We start from the raw sequence: 17,358 nt of genomic DNA on the forward strand, positions 1-17,358 counted from the left end.
AAGTGCTCCAGATGCCACTCTGTGTCCAGCTCAACCATGATTCCAGCTACCCGCCAGCTACTCCAGGTCTAAAGATGCCCCCTCACCCTGTCCCTCTTCCAGGAACACAGGCCCCTACTTGGGATCTCATCCCTAAGAATTACCAGTCCTGGGTGCTCTCTCACTACATATTCGTGGTATCCCCTCCAGAAACAGATCTCTAGCTTGAGTCTTCCAGAGGCTTTAAGAAGTCACCAAAGACTTGCCCATTGGAGGAAAGTTTCCCAGAAGAGGGAATGTTACCAATTTGAGTGTTGGCAGGCTCTTCACAGCTCTTTGTTTCTTCCCTCCCCACCCCCCATTTACTTATTCATTTATTGCTCAGACCTCTATTGAGCACCCCTTGCGTGCCAGACACCATGCTAGGAGCAAGCAATGTGGGCACAGTCTGATCGCACCCTCATAGGAAACCTGTATGCATCTAGGACACCTCAGGAGTCTCTTAGGACCATGCCCAACACACCAGAACTTAGAAAGCAGCTGTTACTTTTGTCTGTAGATATTCATAGCACTCTAACTTTCCCTCCATCCAGTCTCCCGGAGCCTGTACCCCTACTTGAGTAGGAACCAACCTGAGGACTTCTAGGACATCCTGTAGTGCCAGCCGGCTCCAAGCTTGCCTTTGGTTCTCTTGCTGTTAACCTCATCGCTTTGGCAAGCCTCCTACCCTCATTACCCCACCTCCTCTTTGCAAGTCACGCCTGCTTTAAAACAATACAGCCCTTCACGAAAGAAGTCATGGGCCCGTTTCTGTGAACATGGGCCTCTGGCCTTAAGCAAGCTATTTAACTTCCAGCATAGTGCCTGCATGTAAGAGGAGCTCAGTCAATATTTCTGGGATTAATATGCTCTGAGTCCCATCTCCCTCTTCATCCATAAATGGGAACAAGAATAGTACCTTCCCTGGCAGGTGGTTCAGAGCCTTAAATGAGCTAACATATGCACGGGGCTGAGTACAAGTCACAGTGCTGAACTAACGTGAATTCCCTCCTTACCCTCATCCCCAGAGTAATGACCTCTGTCGCCCTGATTGTATCTGAGTCTCTCCCTTCCCCTAGCTGCATGGAGAATCTACACGCTGCTGAATGACCTGCACATCTCAGCTGATGGAAAGGATGGTGGGCTCTTATGTCTCGTGGCTGGCCTTGGCCTCCTGCATTCTGACCCTGGCATCTACAGAACAGCAAGGTGTGTGCTCCGCTCACCTGGCATCTCAGATGCCCCACAATACCCAGGGGAAGGGGAGTGCAGAGAAGGTAGTTCAGGGTCAGTGAGGGGAACAGGGACAGGTCCAAAGCGAAGACTCAGCAGCTAGAAGTCAAGGGGTACAAGGTGAGGGAAACCAGCATGCAGCCATAATCTCTCAAAGAGCCAAACTAGAAATCCCCCCTGCAAGGACCACAGAGCCAGTTAACGTAACTTCCCATGCCCAGAATATGTGGAGCTCAGAGAGCCCTGATTCATGGGGACATAAATCACCTAGTCACTCTGTACGCTCGCTTTGGCAAGCACCTTCTCCTTCCTCTGAAGGTTTGCTCATCTGTAAAAAGAACGGACTAGAGGTAGTGATCTTTCTGTGATCCTTTCAAAGTTCTGTGGACTGGGCATCTTAGAGGATGGTAGGAAGGGTCCTTAGGCCTGACAGCAGGCTGAAATTTCCGCCTGTGTCACCTGTGGAGGGGACTGTGGGGAGGGGAAGGAGGGACTCAGCTCAAGGCCTCCCTTGGGAAAACACAGTGTGTGTGCGGGGAAATAATCCAAGAACAACAAGTGCTGTGACTCCTTTCCTTAAAACAAGTACGTATATAAACAAGGCTTGAAAATCTCTTTTTCAAAAAAGTCCCTCTAACACGTATTCCAAGAAAGCGATCCTGTGTGTGTACTTTAGTCCATAATTCAGGCATTCACGCTGTTCAATAAATCAGAAATGAAGAAGAGAACCAGCCTGAACTCCTACTAGGCCTCCGGTGCTGTGTTTGACATTTCATATTTATTATCTCATTTAATCTTCTAGCAATGCTTTAGGGTTTTATTTCCCCAAAACAGGGGATACCTCCTGAGAGGACTACAGTGGTGGTGCATGGCAAACTCTTCAAGAATTTTTTGATGGCTACGTATATTTTTTCATGTGTATTAGAAATGTGTAACTAGTACATCATACCTATGGTATCACAGATATTATTCCTTAAGATGAAACAAATTTATAGAAAGTCACTGAAAGAAACACATTAAGTAGATAATTGGACAGGGGGACACAGATGTGGCAAACATCGTGACTCGAGGCTTAGGAATGGAGGGAGTCTGGGAACCACTACCTTACAGGTGTTGTTTTGCAGACAAGTCTCACAGGAGTCAAACCACCTGTCAAGGTCATCCAGCCAGTAGGTGTGGAGCTGGATCTAAACCCAGCCTGACCAACCCACGGCTTCACTTCTCCACCTCCCCACACATCATAGTTCCTGAATCTGTTAAAAACCATGAGATCAGGGCGCCTGGGAGGCTCAGTGGGTTAAGTGTCTGCCTCTGGCTCAGGTCATGATCCTAGGGTCCTGGGATCAACCCCGTGTCAGGCTCCCTGCTCAGTGGGGAGTCTGCTTCTCCCTTTCCCTCTGCCCCTCCCAACTCATGCGCTCTCACTCTCTCTCACACTCAAATAAATAAATACAATCTTAAAAAAACCCAAACCAACCAACCATTAAATCAAGGGCTCCTGGATGGCTCAGTCAGTTAAGAGGCCAACTCTTGATTTCAGCTCAGGTCACGATCTCAGGGTGGTGGGATTAAGTCCCAAATGGGGCTCTGCACTCAGTGGAAGTCTCCTTGGGATTCTCTCCTTTTCCCTCTCCCCCTGTCCCTCTCCTCACCTCTGTCTCTCTCTCTCTCTCAAAAACAAATAAACAAATAAATCTAAAAAAAAAAAAACAAGCCCCATGAGATGAGCAAAATCAGAAATGGTCCTGTTAGAGCATGGTTCTCCATTGGGGGTGATTTGGACAATGCCTGGAGACAACTTCCAGTAGGAAGTTGGAGGGGGAGGATTACTGGAATCTAATGAGAAGGGCCCAGGAAGGCTGCTAAACATTCTTCAATGCACACGACAACCCCCCCATAACACAGAATTATCTAGCCCCAAACATCAGTAGTGCCGAGGTTGAGAAATCTTGTGTTAGATCTATATCTATTCATAAGGGGGAAATGTCTATGATATATTAAGTAAAATACGTAAGTGGGAAAAAAGTTGTACAGCATTAAACCCATTAAAAAAACCCTTATATTTTAACATATGCATAGAAAAAGTCTGAAGACTATACAGCAAATATATGGTTACTTCTAGGAATGGAATGGGCTTATGACAACTTTCATTTCTACTTTATTCATTTTAGTGACATCTGAGGTTTTTCCAGTGAGCCTGTATTACATTTATGATACATTGGTCAGACAGGGCCACAGTGTATGGTTGCACAGGGGAGCACTGCACAACTCTAGAGCCAGAGGGAGGATACCAAGCTCAATGGAAAGGATGCCCCTTGGAATTGTGCAGGGTGGAGACACTGGTATTCTTAATGCCTATAAACTACCACACAAAGTCCTCACTACTATTCTGACCCTAAGGTGATGAAGGCCAATGTGTAATGAATGGGTTGTGTGCCTCATTTCCTCATTAGGGTCCTGAAGCACACTCAAAATTCAAAACAGAGTGTGTGGGGGACACCTGGGTGGCTCAATGGCTTAAGCATCTGACTCTTGATTTCGGCTCAGGTCATGATCCAGGGTCATGAGACCGAGACCCATGTTGGGCTCCACACTGAGTGCGGAGCCTGCTTGAGATTCTCTCTCTCTCTCCCCCCCTGCCTGCCTCCTCCCTCTCTAAAACAAAACAAAGCAAAACGAGTGCGTGTGTATGTGTGGAGGGAGAGGATTAAAATCCTGTGGGCTCTGAGGATGCTCAGTAAACCCAAGCACACTGTTGCTTTCCAGGTGACAGAAACTTTACCAACATTCGTTCCTATGACCCCTGCCAGAATTATACCCGCCTGGATGAACCCTCACGAAGCACGGAATACAAAGGACAGGACCGGGTGTGTGACAGTGACAAGAATGGCTGGTACCGCTTTGTGGGAGACGGAGGAGTGAGGATGCCGGAGACCTGTGTCCCAATGTACCGATGCCAGACAGACGCTCCCATGTGGCTAAATGGGACCCACCCCACCATCGGAGAGGGCATCGTCACCCGCACTGCTTGTGCCCACTGGAGCAGCAACTGCTGTCTCTGGAAGACAGAGGTGCAGGTGAAGGCCTGCCCGGGCGAGTTCCACGTGTACCAGCTGCAGGGCACCCCCAAGTGTAGTCTGAGATACTGCACAGGTGAGCGGCAGAGAGCTGGAGCCGGCTGTGGGGTGGGGCTACCTGGTGACGAGCCCAGGCATCAGCAGTGAGTGAAGCAGACCTGGAGACTAAGCAGAACGGCCTGGATTCAGCTGCTGCCTGTTACTGCCCAGTGGGGATGTCACCCAAGGTTGCCAGGCCTACCAACATTTCAAGTAAAGCCAGAAATTCAGAGTTGAGGGCAAAATCTCCTGATGGAGATATATATATAATTCATGGAATATATATATAATTCATGGAATATATATATATCTCCATATGTGTAGCGTGATATGAGGAACTCAGGCTCATTCAGATTTAGATTTCATTTGGGCAGTTTAATTTACCTCTCTGAGCTCTAGTTTTCTGATCTGAAAAAATGGCAGATGGCAAAAGTCACAGCCAATGCATAGTGTCCCTGCTCCAATCCAAGGTGCTTTAGACTATGAACTCATTTAATGCTCTCACCAGCCTCATGAGATATAGGTACTATATAACTACGCCTGATGAGAGATCTGGGGCACAGAGAGGTTAAGCAGCTGTCCCAATGTCACAGAGCAAGAACATGACAGAGCTGGGATTTGAACCCAGACACTCTAGTTCCATGATCTACATACCTAACCATTATGCTACCCAGTTTCATACACTTACCATGAGAACTGAATGAGCTAATTCATGGAAAGTACTCAAACAGTATCTGCCACGTAGTAAGCATTAGGATGGCAGCCTCTGGGTTCTCACTTCACTGGACTGGGAGTCAGAAAATCTGAGTTTGAGGCTTGACCCTTCCACGATGTATCATGCACCCTTGGGCAGGACTTCTGGGCCCTGGCAGAGTAGGCTTTGGTGGCCTCAGATCGCTTTGTTCTGCTTTCTGACTCCCTTCCTCTGTGCCTCACCCGCTAGACCCTTCCACTGCGACAGACATGTGTGAGAACGTCTGCCGCCCAGTGGAGGAGTGCAGCTTTCTCAATGGCACCTGGGACTGTTACTGCAGACGGGACCTCAACAGCTCTGGTGAGTGGCTCAGCAGGGCCAGGCAGTAGAAATGATGCTGGTCTGAGTGGGCAAGGCAGCGGAGAGGGATTTTGAGAGGGTCGGGACAAGGTGTAGACCGGAGTCAGTGGGGATGGAACTGAGGTCAGGGAATGAAGGTTCTCAAAGCCGTTTCCAAGGATGGGAGAGCAGGGATAGAACAAATTGCCAGGTCAGTCTTTGGACAACAGCCTCAGGAAGCAGCTCTGGCATGGGTGAGCTTGACCCAGGAAGAACAAAGGTATTAAGGACTAGAACTCTGCAACTGTGGGAGCTGCATTCAAATATCTGCAGAGTCTATATGTGAAAATATGGGCAGACTCCTGTGCCAGTCTTGGATCTGCGACGTAGTAGCTCTCTGGGCCCTGGGACAAGGCACCTAGACTTTCTGAGCCCTAATGTCCTCATCTGTAAAATAGGAATAAGATAATAGTAAAAATAACCACCATACAGGGCAATTGTGAAAATTAAATCAGAGCAGTCCAAATGGGCAGGCTTGGAAGGTGATGAGGTTCTTGTCCCAAGCAGAGCCATAAACAAGCCCTAAGCCCTGGATGGGGGTTGGATGAACTTTGCATTGAGATTATTTCCTTCCCGCCTAGGACTCTAATGAGGTCCTTTGACTCTTGCCCTTGGCGTAAGCATGCCTTCCTCTGAGCACACTCCCAGTCCCTGTGGAAGAGGAACTTTTCTAGACAGTGGGCCAAGAACAAGCATATGTTTGGAAAACTGGGCTGGAGTGTGGACCAGGTGGTGCTTGGGTATGCTTAGCAGGAGTTGGGTAGGGATGAGGGGCAGGAAACTGGAAGGAAACAACCCTGCTCTCTGCTCACTGGGTGAACAAGGCCCCACAAGCTCAGAGTTGTCTCCCAGGATTTGGACCATCACAGAATCAGATGTCAGACTTCAAGGATGCCCTCCCTATACCTGGAGACTCCAAGGGTGTCCTTGGCAGGTCCTCTCAGCTAATTGGGTGGGTGGGTGGCCTGCCTCAGGTCTTCACTGGTGGCCACTCAACAAGTCCCCATTGCTTCTAGGCACGACCCCATTGTGATCTGGCTTTTGCTTACTTCTTCATCTCTCACACTCCACCCCCACCCATTTTAAGTTCCTGTACCTCTGAGCTCTGCATCTCTGTAAACACACCATCCTCTCTCCCATCGCCATGCTTTTGTGTCTGCTGTTCCCTCAGCCAGGGGTGCTCTCACTTGCCCTATGCACCTGCAAAACTCCTACCCCCGATCAAGTTCCAGCCCTCCATGAATGCTTCCCTGACTTAACTGACAGACTCAGATATACCTTCTTGTGTTTCCCTCTGCACCTAGAACATACTTCAGTTAGTACTTTCATCATATTGCATCTTAATAAGCTGTTGACATGTTGGTTCTGACAAAAAACCAAGAAATCCTCATGGGCTGGGTCCATGTTTTCTTTATTTTTGTGTTGAATGTGCCTCGTACATGGAGAAGGTGATTAGTAAATGTATTTGAATCAATGCATTCATGAATACAATCAAAATGGTATTTCTCTTCATTTACCATCTATTTCCCCTATCAGAATGTTAGCTCCATAAATAATGGTGGGGATTTCACCAGTTTTGATAAACACTGTATCCCCAGTACCTATAACAGTGCAGAGAGCAATTGCTCAAGAAGAATTTGTTCAATAAATGTTTAATGAATCAGTGAATGAAACAAATGAACAAAAGAAATACAAAGGCTCTGAACCTAGTCAGATGTTCTGGCTTCACAAAGCCGGGGAGTCAGAGTAGTATATATCTACCCCTGATTCTAGTCTGGAATGCAGGATAGTCCTACTTCTCTAGAGATCCCGATCCCCAGAGACCCTGATCTCCAATCCCCAAGACATGAAAGCCCTCCCCACACCTGTACATAGGATGCTTAGAAATCTTGGACCAGGGACTTTTTTGCCAACCTCACCCACCAGAAGCCTGGGTGTGAATACCACCTGGGTCCCAGGCCCCTACTAGTCTAACCCATCTCCCTGGTGGGTATGATGGCTTTTCCAAAGGGCAGGGAATGTGGGCTCTGCCCATTCTTCCAGAGCCCTGTCCACTCCATCTATCCCCTTCTCAACTTTCCAGATATCCACAGTTTGCAGCCTCAGCTGAACTGCGGGGCCGAGGAGATCAAGGTGTCACTGGACAAGTGTCAGCTGGGAGGCCTGGGTTTTGGGGACAAGGTCATCGCCTACCTGCGAGACCGGAACTGCAGCAGTGTCATGCAAAGACAGGAGAGAAACTGGATATCAGTGACCAGCCCTACCCAGGCTAGGGCCTGCGGAAACATTCTGGAGGTGAATAGTGTTTATACCACTGCTGCCAGAGGGTGGGAGTTGGGCTGTGGAGCTATCTCAGTAGCTGTGAGACCTTAGACAAGTCACTTAGCCTCTCTGGGCCTCTAGTAGTATGTGAGATTACACAAGTTGCTTCACTTAAAGAGCTTAGAACAGGTTTGCTGCTTGAGCTCAATAAATGTAAGCTATGATTATGATTATTTTAATTAGGGGTGACATGGGAGGGGTCAACATGGGAGCAAGCATGGTGGTTGCTGATTCTCCCCAAGGGCTAAAAATTATTGTTCTAGTTTTTGATCTGGGATTCTCACTCCCCCTCCCATAATGCATTAGAGCCACTGAGGGAAGAGGCCCATGTGCTTCCTGGAGATCAGAAGGCAGGGTGGCAACATGATGGAGAGCATCAACCTTGCAGTCAGGCAGGCCTGAGTTCTGGATACAGCTATACACTCATAAACATATATATGGCCTTGTTTTTCTGCTAAAGAGAAATGGAACCCATGCCATCTACAAAAACACCCTCTCCGTGGCCAATGAGTTCATCATCAGAGACACCATCCTCAACATCAATTTCCAGTGTGCCTACCCACTGGACATGAAAGTCAGCCTCCAAACTGCTCTGCAGCCCATTGTAAGGTATGGCACTGACCCTTGCCCTTTGATCCGTAACCCTGACACTGATCACATTGACTTTAAGCAAAGCTTAAGATGTCACTCTTTCCATCATTCATTCTGCAAATATGTGTTGATCGTAGATTAATGTTCAGCATGCACAAGGCAGACATAGAATATTTTGTGGCTATTAAAGATTATTACTATGAAGCAATGCAGCAACATGAAATAATGTTAATTAAATACGCTAAGGAACAAAAACACACCATAGTTTCATTTATCTTGAGGAAGAAAGGAATTAAGCAACTAATTATACCAATCATTATTTACAAGTGAGATGAATGCAATATGGGAGAAGCACAGGGTGCTGTGGGATCAGGGAGCAAGGGTCCCTGATCTAATCTTGGTGGGGTGGGGATGGTGGGAGCAGGAAGGCTTCCCCGCAGATGTGGGATTTAGGGCAGGATCAGCTTTGATTGGATAAACAGCATCCCCAATTCACTAGAAATAGGACGAAGTAGCAATCTGGGTGGGGGTCCATTTGGAAGAGGCTTTCATGTGTTTTGGTCACTGCTGTCTCACTGTGCCCGGAATGGAGCCCTGTGGAATGGATTCCTCAGCATTCCTAGACATGCTGGGGGATTTTCTGAGAGTGTCAGAACTGCCCTTTTCATCCCCCCATTGCCTTCTGGACTCACAGAGTAGCAGGATTAGGACTAGAAATTTTCTAGTTCAATGGTTTTCAGACTATATTGTGTTGGGGGCCAAGTTTCATAGCAAACATTAAAGCCATTCCTCTTTTAAAATGGATGTTTCACTGGATGATTCCCTGGTGGAGGGAAGAGACTGCTGCTAAAAATGTTGAACCTACAGGATTGATCCCATTGTGCAGTGGGGAGGATGGAGGTGTGCACTTGCACTTATTCTGTGAGTGAAGGAGATACGAGTGATCTGTGAGGCAGGGAAAACGGGTGGAGATCGCAGAGACACACTTGTCTGCTTGTCAAGTTTAGTGCCTAGCAGATACTAAATGCTTGATTTAAATGGGCGATTGAATAGTTCCCTTAGGAATCAAAGATGTGGCTTCACCTTCATAGCCTCACACAAGTGCAGGGCTGGATTCATTTTGTCCTTGCTAGTGGAAACCTAATGTTCTCACTCTAATGGCTTTCGTCTTTTCAGTTCTCTGAACATCAGTGTGGACGGGGATGGAGAGTTCACTGTCAGGATGGCCCTGTTCCAAGACCAGAACTATACATCTCCTTACGAAGGGGCCGTCGCTGTGCTGGATGTTGAATCCATGCTCTATGTGGGTGCCATCCTGGAGAGAGGGGATACCTCCCGGTTTAACCTGTTGTTGAGGAACTGCTATGCCACGCCGACTCAAGACAAGACTGACCCTGTGAAATATTTCATCATCAGAAACAGGTAACGGGTAACTCTGGGTTATCTTTTGGCCTGAATAAGGTTTTGGAGGAAGAATGATCACCTTGGCCCTGCCTGGCAGTTGTGTAAACTGGCTTACCTTTTTTGGAAAATAATTTGGCATTACCTATCATGACTATATTTTTGACCCAGGAATATCACTCCTGACATTTTAGCCTAAAGCGTTAATATAAAATAGGTCAGCAAGATAAAGAAATGCCAATTATTTTTCATTTCAGTATCCTTTATAACTGTGGCAATAGGTTCATAGTTCAAAAACAGGGATCCGTTAAGTAATGATGGGCTATTATACAGATATTGACACTGACTAATCAACATGAAAACAGTACGACAAGTGTTATGGGACAAAATATCATTGAAATTGCTAACTGGCAAAAACAAAGGGAAAATACATATCTATAGATCATGATTCAAACCACGGTAACAATATTAGCTAATACTTATCACTGAGTTTAGTTATGTGCCATGCACTGTGTCACTAAATGCTCCCATCAACCCTAGGACGTAATGATCAGACAGGTTAAGTCATCTGCTCATGATCACTTAGCTAGAAAGTGGGTCTCCCTGGAATTTAAAGCAGTCTATTTCACCTCAGAGACTGTACCCCACAAAACTGAAATCACATGGCCTGATGAATAAATGTCTTGGAGGGGGCACCTGGGTGGCTCAGTCAGTTGTCTGCCTTTGGCTCAGGTCATGATCTCAGGGTCCTGGGATCAAGCCCCCTGTCAGGCTCCACACTCAGCAGGGAGTCTGCCTCTCCCTCTCTCTCTGCCCCTCCCCGCCCCTCATGTTCTCTCTCTCTCTCTCTGTGTGTCTCAAAAAATAAACGTCTTGGAGCAAACCCAGAGGAATAAAAGTGTATGTTAAGATGGAGGGAACTGAGGAACTCTTTAATTCTCTATGATGATGTTTTTATACTGGATACAGATTAAAGCCAAGGGTCTCAGGTTCCTTGAGCTGTTCTCAAAGTTACACCCTTGCCCCTGTCATCCTTCCAGCTGCCCAAATCAGTATGATTCCACCATCCACGTGGAGGAGAATGGGGTGTCCTCAGAAAGCCGGTTTTCAGTTCAGATGTTCATGTTTGCTGGAAATTATGACCTAGTTTTCCTGCATTGTGAGATTCATCTCTGCGATTCCCTTAATGAACAGTGCCAGCCGGTGAGTATCTCTTTAGAGTGAACTATTCAGAGCTTCACATGGGGCCTGGTACCTGGTAGTCTCACCATATATATTTACTGGAATTACAGACGGATGGAAAGAAGGAAGGGAGGGAGGGGAAAAGGGAAGGAGGAGACGAAAGAAAGAAAGATGAATGGATGGACATTAAACCTCCAAAAAGCCCTCATTTATGCAATTATTGTGTCCCTAGGAAGCAGATCAGACAAAGGAGCCTGCCCACTAGGTTTCCTTGGTACAAGACATATTTTGAATGATTTCATAATTGTTGGCTTTTTAAGGGCTTATTCCATGTCAGGAATTACACTAAAACTTTCATATGCCTCATCTAATTAAATTCTCACAACAACCCTTTAAGTAGATTCTTTTATTGACCTCATTGTACAGATGAGAACACTGAGCTTCAGAGGGGTCTTTTGCCCAAGAGCAACACAGCTAGAAAGCATCAGAGCTGGGAGGTAACGCCTCCTGTCTATGCCCTTAACCCCTGTTTGGTACTGCCTACTAGTAGTTGGCATTTGCTGAGTGCTGACTATGTGCCGGGGTGTTGCACACACGCTCATTTTAACCTTTACAACCAGGAAGGTAAAAGGTATTACTTAATAGTCATAGAGTAGTGAAGCCATTAGTCCCAAATTAGACAGCTAGGAGAGAGTGGAGATGAGATTCAAACCCATGTTTGTTTGACTTGACAGTAAGAATTGTCTAGATTGAGAAAACTGCAGCCTTCGAGTCAGGGCCACATGGTAGGTGGGATCCCATTCTTGGGCCGGATTCTTATCCCACTGCAGGGACAGCCTGGAGAGGTCATTTTAAATTTTGATATAATGAGATTTCTCTATCTCCACAGTCCTGCACAAGAAGTCAACTCCGCAGTGACGTAGTGGCTATCAACCCAGCCCAGGTTCTAGATTTGGGACCCATCACTCGGAGAGGTGAGTGGCCAACTTCTGGTGAGAAGGCCAGCTAGTCAAGTGCTGACAGTTAACCACAGATGCCTGGGGTCACCACCCTAACAATCTAGAGCCTTTTCTGCCTCCTCTCTGCAGCCCCCACCAGTGAATCTATCTTCCCATGAGGTGCTTTGGGTAATAATAATAGCATTTGCCATCTGTGCTGAGCCTCCTATGTGCTAGAGACCACACTAAGCTCTCAGTATCCATCAACTCACTTCATTCTCCTGACTGAGTCCATTTTACAGGCAAGAAACTGAAGCTTAGAGAGATCAAGTGGCTCACCCCAAATCACTCAGCTCATGAGCAGCTGAAGTTAGAACTGAACCCAGCTCAGACGGATTCCATAGCATATGTCCTTTCCCTTACTCCTCCTGCCAGGTCCCCTCACCTCAGCCCCTTTTCGGTGAAGTCTAGGTTCTAACCCAACTTTGTTTTCTGGTGAATGACTATGTTTTTCAAAATCCAGTTATAATATTCTGGGGTATGATGTAGAGGAAGCTTTCTAACTGGCCCACAAATGTTTACCCATCCTACCCATGGGTTAGCACTACTGTTGTGGTTTTTCTTCCTGCTGGAATGCAGGAGTCAAAAAACCCAGAAGAATGAAAGCAATTTTTTTTTTGTCCTAAAGAAATTAGGGCACAGTAATGTTAATAACGACAATGACAGTAATAGTAATAACACATGTGGCTGGCACCATACAAAACATTTATATGCATATCACATGGAATGCTCACAACAGCCTAAGGAGGTAAGCATTATTACCACTTCCATTCTCCAGGTGAGTAAACTGAGGCTGTTTTGTAAAGTAGGCTCTGCCCTGAGTTGTCCTACCTCTTTACTGAGCCCTCAACTTGAAGCTGCATGTGGCATCACAGGATAGTTGGAGGGTTAGGAACTTTCACTGGAATCAAACAGATGGGGATTCAAATTCCAGCTTTGCTACCTACAACAAAGGTCAACTTGGCCTTGGTCAACTGAGCCCCAGTCTTACCATCTGTTGAACGGGGATACAAATACTTTCCTCACAAATCCGCTGGAAGAACTAAGTTTCAAATGCATGAAATGGGCTTAGAAAGGGAACTGCTAAATAACAGATGCCCAACAGCGTGGGTGGCCACGTCAGTGGCTGTGGTGGCCAGGTCCAGGAGGACTTGGCCAGTCACCGGCACATGACTGAGGAAACCTTCACTTCTGCTCTTGTCCCCAGGTGCTCCATCTCTTGGCAGCGCAAACGGAACCCCCAGCTGTGCAGGTACATCATTATCTCCTGCCTATCTCACCGCCCTCCCTTCCAATCCTCTCTTCTTCCTCTTTTCAATTCAGTGCATATTGATTTAGCCTGTGCTAGCAACTGTGGACACTGAAATGAATCAGTCCCAAGTCCGGCTCTTGAGATGCCCATAGTCTAGCACAGGGGCCAGTCATTTGACAATAAATACTTACTGGTTGCCTACCATGTGCCAGGCATTGTTTCAGATGCTGAAGATATACTGGTGAACAGGACAGATCAGGTGTCTGCCCTCATTGAGCTTATGTTACAGTGTAGGAAACAGGCAATAAAAAGTTAACAAGATAATTTAGAAAGACAAGAGGGTGATGTGATAGAAAGTTACCAGCATGGGTAATAGCATCTTTAAAAAGATAGTTGTTTATTTTACTCACATGTAAATGAAGTCCAGAGGCAAGCAATCCAGGGCTCCTGGGGTGGCACCACAAGGTCATCAAGAATCCAAGTTCTTTTAAGCTCTCCCCTCCACCTTCTTCATCCTCATGGTCCAAGAAGGCAGGCAGAGCTCCAGTCTTCATAGCTAGTCAGCAGGATGAAGGGAATATGGAAGAAGTCACAGAGTGTTAAGGAATATTCCTGGAAGCTGACATCTTATACTTCCACTTACATCTCATTGGCCAAAGCTTAGTCACACCTGGCTGCAAAGGAAGCTGGGAAATGTAATCTTCATGCTGGGTGGCCATGTCCTGAACCAATGTTCGATGGTTCTATTCATAAGGTAAGAAGGAAAAATAAATACCAGAAAGGGTAAACGGCCAGAAAAATGTTCAGAGGAGGTGATATTTGAATGCAATGAGAAAAAGGAGCCAGGCTTGCAAATAATAAAGGAATAAGCCCTATAGGCAGAATGAACAACAACTGCAAAAATGAGACAGTCATATAAGCAAACAAATCACAAGCAGTGATAGTGTGGCAGTAGATAGTGTGGCAGGAGCACACAGAAGAGTAATTAACTGTACTGGATAAGGTTAGGCAAGAATTTCAGCAGGTGGCAACATCTGAATGGGGTTTTGGTGGGTGACCTGCAGTTTAACAGGGAGACCAATCCAAGAAATGTATTTTGGATCAAAGGGAAAGCAATGCTATTAAGATTTTACCGTCCCCTCTTCCCAACACACAAATGACCTATTTTGATGAACCCAGACGTGAAAAAGTTCTTTCCATCCTTAATTCTCTAGCTAGATAACAGTCTAAAAGTTTCCAAATAAGGTCAAGATGGCCTCTCCACACTTAGTGCTAATATTCAGACAACACTCAGAAAAGTAGTGCTCATCAGAGGGGTTAGAGCTCAGACTAAAACGAGCTTGAAAGCAGACCTCAGGTCTCATTCACTTCTTCCAATACTTCAGGTTAGCACAGTGCCTGGAGAAGCCTGGTTTCCCAGTAGAGTCTGCCAAACTGACTAATTTCTAGGGTGGGCGTGGATTCTGGAGCCTTCTGGAAGAGGACAGGAGCAATCTTTTGTGGTATGAGACTGCCACAAGAGGGCACTTACCGTGTTCATTGTCTGCTATCTCCCACAGACATGTTTGATGTTTTAGATCCACACCCTTCATTAATACTGAGTGCGTGGTTATTTTCAGAAGAGATATGATCCCAACCCCCCCAGATCTTAGAGTCTAATATTCAAAACCAACACTGACATGGTGTTTATTACATGCCAGGCACTGTTCGAAACGCTTGATATGAATTTACTCACTTAAGCCTTACAAAAGTCCCATGAGGTAATAGCTGTTGTGATATTTCTTTTTTTTTTTTTTTTTTTTTTTAAAGATTTTATTTATTTATGTGACAGAGAGACAGCCAGCGAGAGAGGGAACACAGCAGGGGGAGTGGGAGAGGAAGAAGCAGGCTCATAGCAGAGGAGCCTGATGTGGGACTCGATCCCGGTATGCCGGGATCACGCCCTGAGCCGAAGGCAGACGCTTTAACGACTGTGCTACCCAGGCGCCCCTGTTGTGATATTTCAATTTTGCATACAGATAAAGTAGCCACGGTGAGGCTCAGTAATTTGCCTGGGCTTGCACAGCTAGTTGTAAAGCTGGGATTATTTTTTCTTTTTTTTAAGATTTTATTTATTTATTTGACAGAGAGAGAGAGCACCCACGCACACGAATGAGGGGGAGGGGCCGAGGAGAGGGAGAAGCAAACTCCCTGCTGAGCAGAGAGCCCCACACGGGGCTAGATCCCAGGAGCCTGAGATCATGACCTGAGCCAAAGGCAGATGCTTCACAGACTGAGCCACGCAGGTGCCCCTAGAGCTGGGATTCTAAGCTAAGCAGTCAGGCCTCAGAGGCTTTTTAACCTCTGTGTCTTTCTGCCTCTTTAGTATTAGTCAGCATAAGTAATGTTACCTGCTGTGACAAACAATCCTCAACTTTCTGTGCCTTTACACAATTATTTATTTCCCACTAAATCACTGGGGGATGCAGTTCTGCAGTTTGAGTCATTAGGAAGTCAGGTTCTTACCTTCTGGTAACTTCTGGCAATTCCACTGTCCCCGGCAAGTCCTCTTCTGGATCCTTGGCATCTGGTCCCTAGATGGTGGGTGAGAGAGTATAGAAAATTATGTAGGAGGTTTTACGGACTGGGTCTAGAAATGGTATATATGATTTTTACCCACATTGCACAGGCCAGATTCAATCATGTGATCTCACCTACCTGCAAAGGAGGCTGGGGGAAAATTGTCCTCCCATGTGCCCAAAGGAATATGAAAAAGTATTTGATGATTAGATAGCTTTGGCTCTACCACATGACCACTTTGCCACTTCCCAGGGGCTGTAACCTACAACAGATATTAAGGATACTTTGCCTTTATTGTTGTTGTAAGGCAGAGGATAGAGAGGCTAGCTTCCTTTGGCTGCTGAGTTCCAAAGCACAACACTTGACAGACATCTCTCTTATATTTCAGGGTTCCTGGTGGTCTGGCCCATGCTTCTCCTGCCTGTCCTCCTGACTGGGCTGTTCTGAGAGCACAGCTGAGCATCTGGCCTTGAAGCCCGTGTCCTTCCCTCTGGTGATGGCTTCCAGTCACCCACTGGCTATGCTGGTTCTCTCTCCAAATCAAGTAGACAGTCTTGGTGTTCATAGACTCCGGGCCAGGCCAGGTTTGGGGAAAGGGAAGAGATTTCCCTTGTTCAACAGTCTCTGTGCCTTTGTATTCCTCTTATTCTCATGGTGGGGGCCCTGTTGGCCTGACTTCCTCATTTATTAGCAGGATCTTGGGGCCAGACTTGCTCCATGCCTCTGTGGCTTCAGCCTTCACCAGAAATGTAGCATGCATTAGGTCTGTAACTCAAGGGAAGAGGGGCTGTGTCATTGGGGGAGGGGGAGAGAAAGGGGTTGAGCTTGTAAAAAAGACACCTCCCATGGTTCCTTCCCAAGTACCTCCTGTTCTTACTGCTGATGAATTGAACAGACTGATCCTTGCTTTAACCCTGTGTCCTCTGATGTATTTCCATCATGGTCTCAATAGTGGTCATGGGAATAAGTTGTAAAGGGTCCACTTTTGGAGACTCTACTCCAGGGAAGACTGGTTCCCATTGCTCCCTTGTTCCCCACCATACTATAGATATGCTTTGATGTGCCTTGGAGTAGGCAAAAACCTACCCTTGGATCCAAATGCTGGAGGAACTGCTTCACTTGGATGCAGAGATGCTGTCACTCCAGAGTACACTTCTCAGTGTAAATAGTGGTGTGCTTGCTCTGAAGTAAGCAAGAATTCCCAGCGGAAAATGCTGTGCCGATACTGTCATGGATGTATGAAGTGAAGTCCCTTTCTGGGGGGATGAGTGAAGTCCCTTTCTGGAAACCTCTGATGGGCCCTCACAAAACACTCCACAAAGATGCCACAAATGCAAAACTCTTCCCCTTTCCATGGCTATACACAACACCCCTCCAACTTGGCCTCAGGGAAAAATGATCAGATCAGGAGCAGGCCACAGGCGAGTGGAGCCTGTTTATCTGCCAGGAGGAGACTTTCTAAAGTGCTCTCATGTTCAGAGATAGTGTGGTTGCAAGAAACAGAAACCCACTCCAGTTAAATCAGGCTAAGGGAGAATTAATTATCAGGATATAGGAGCAAAAAGTCCACGAACAGAAGATACAACCTGGCTG

The 17,358-nt window shown here is 46.5% G+C and overlaps 1 protein-coding gene across 1 annotated transcript; it reads left to right on the forward strand.

Annotated features, from left to right (window-relative positions):
• Positions 1 to 1,043: 1,043 nt before the first annotated feature.
• On the forward strand, positions 1,044 to 17,156 carry GP2 (glycoprotein 2). The gene is made up of 10 exons (XM_008696964.2): positions 1,044 to 1,227; positions 4,018 to 4,404; positions 5,311 to 5,421; positions 7,544 to 7,755; positions 8,243 to 8,391; positions 9,550 to 9,795; positions 10,815 to 10,977; positions 11,846 to 11,930; positions 13,162 to 13,206; positions 16,154 to 17,156. Exons 1-10 carry the CDS (start codon positions 1,125 to 1,127, stop codon positions 16,210 to 16,212), a joined length of 1,560 nt encoding a protein of 519 aa, XP_008695186.1. The 5' UTR covers positions 1,044 to 1,124; the 3' UTR covers positions 16,213 to 17,156.
• The last annotated feature ends 202 nt before the right edge of the window (positions 17,157 to 17,358 follow it).

The sequence above is a fragment of the Ursus maritimus genome, unplaced genomic scaffold, assembly GCF_017311325.1.
Source record: "Ursus maritimus isolate PB19 unplaced genomic scaffold, ASM1731132v1 scaffold_2, whole genome shotgun sequence".
Lineage (NCBI taxonomy): Eukaryota > Metazoa > Chordata > Mammalia > Carnivora > Ursidae > Ursus > Ursus maritimus.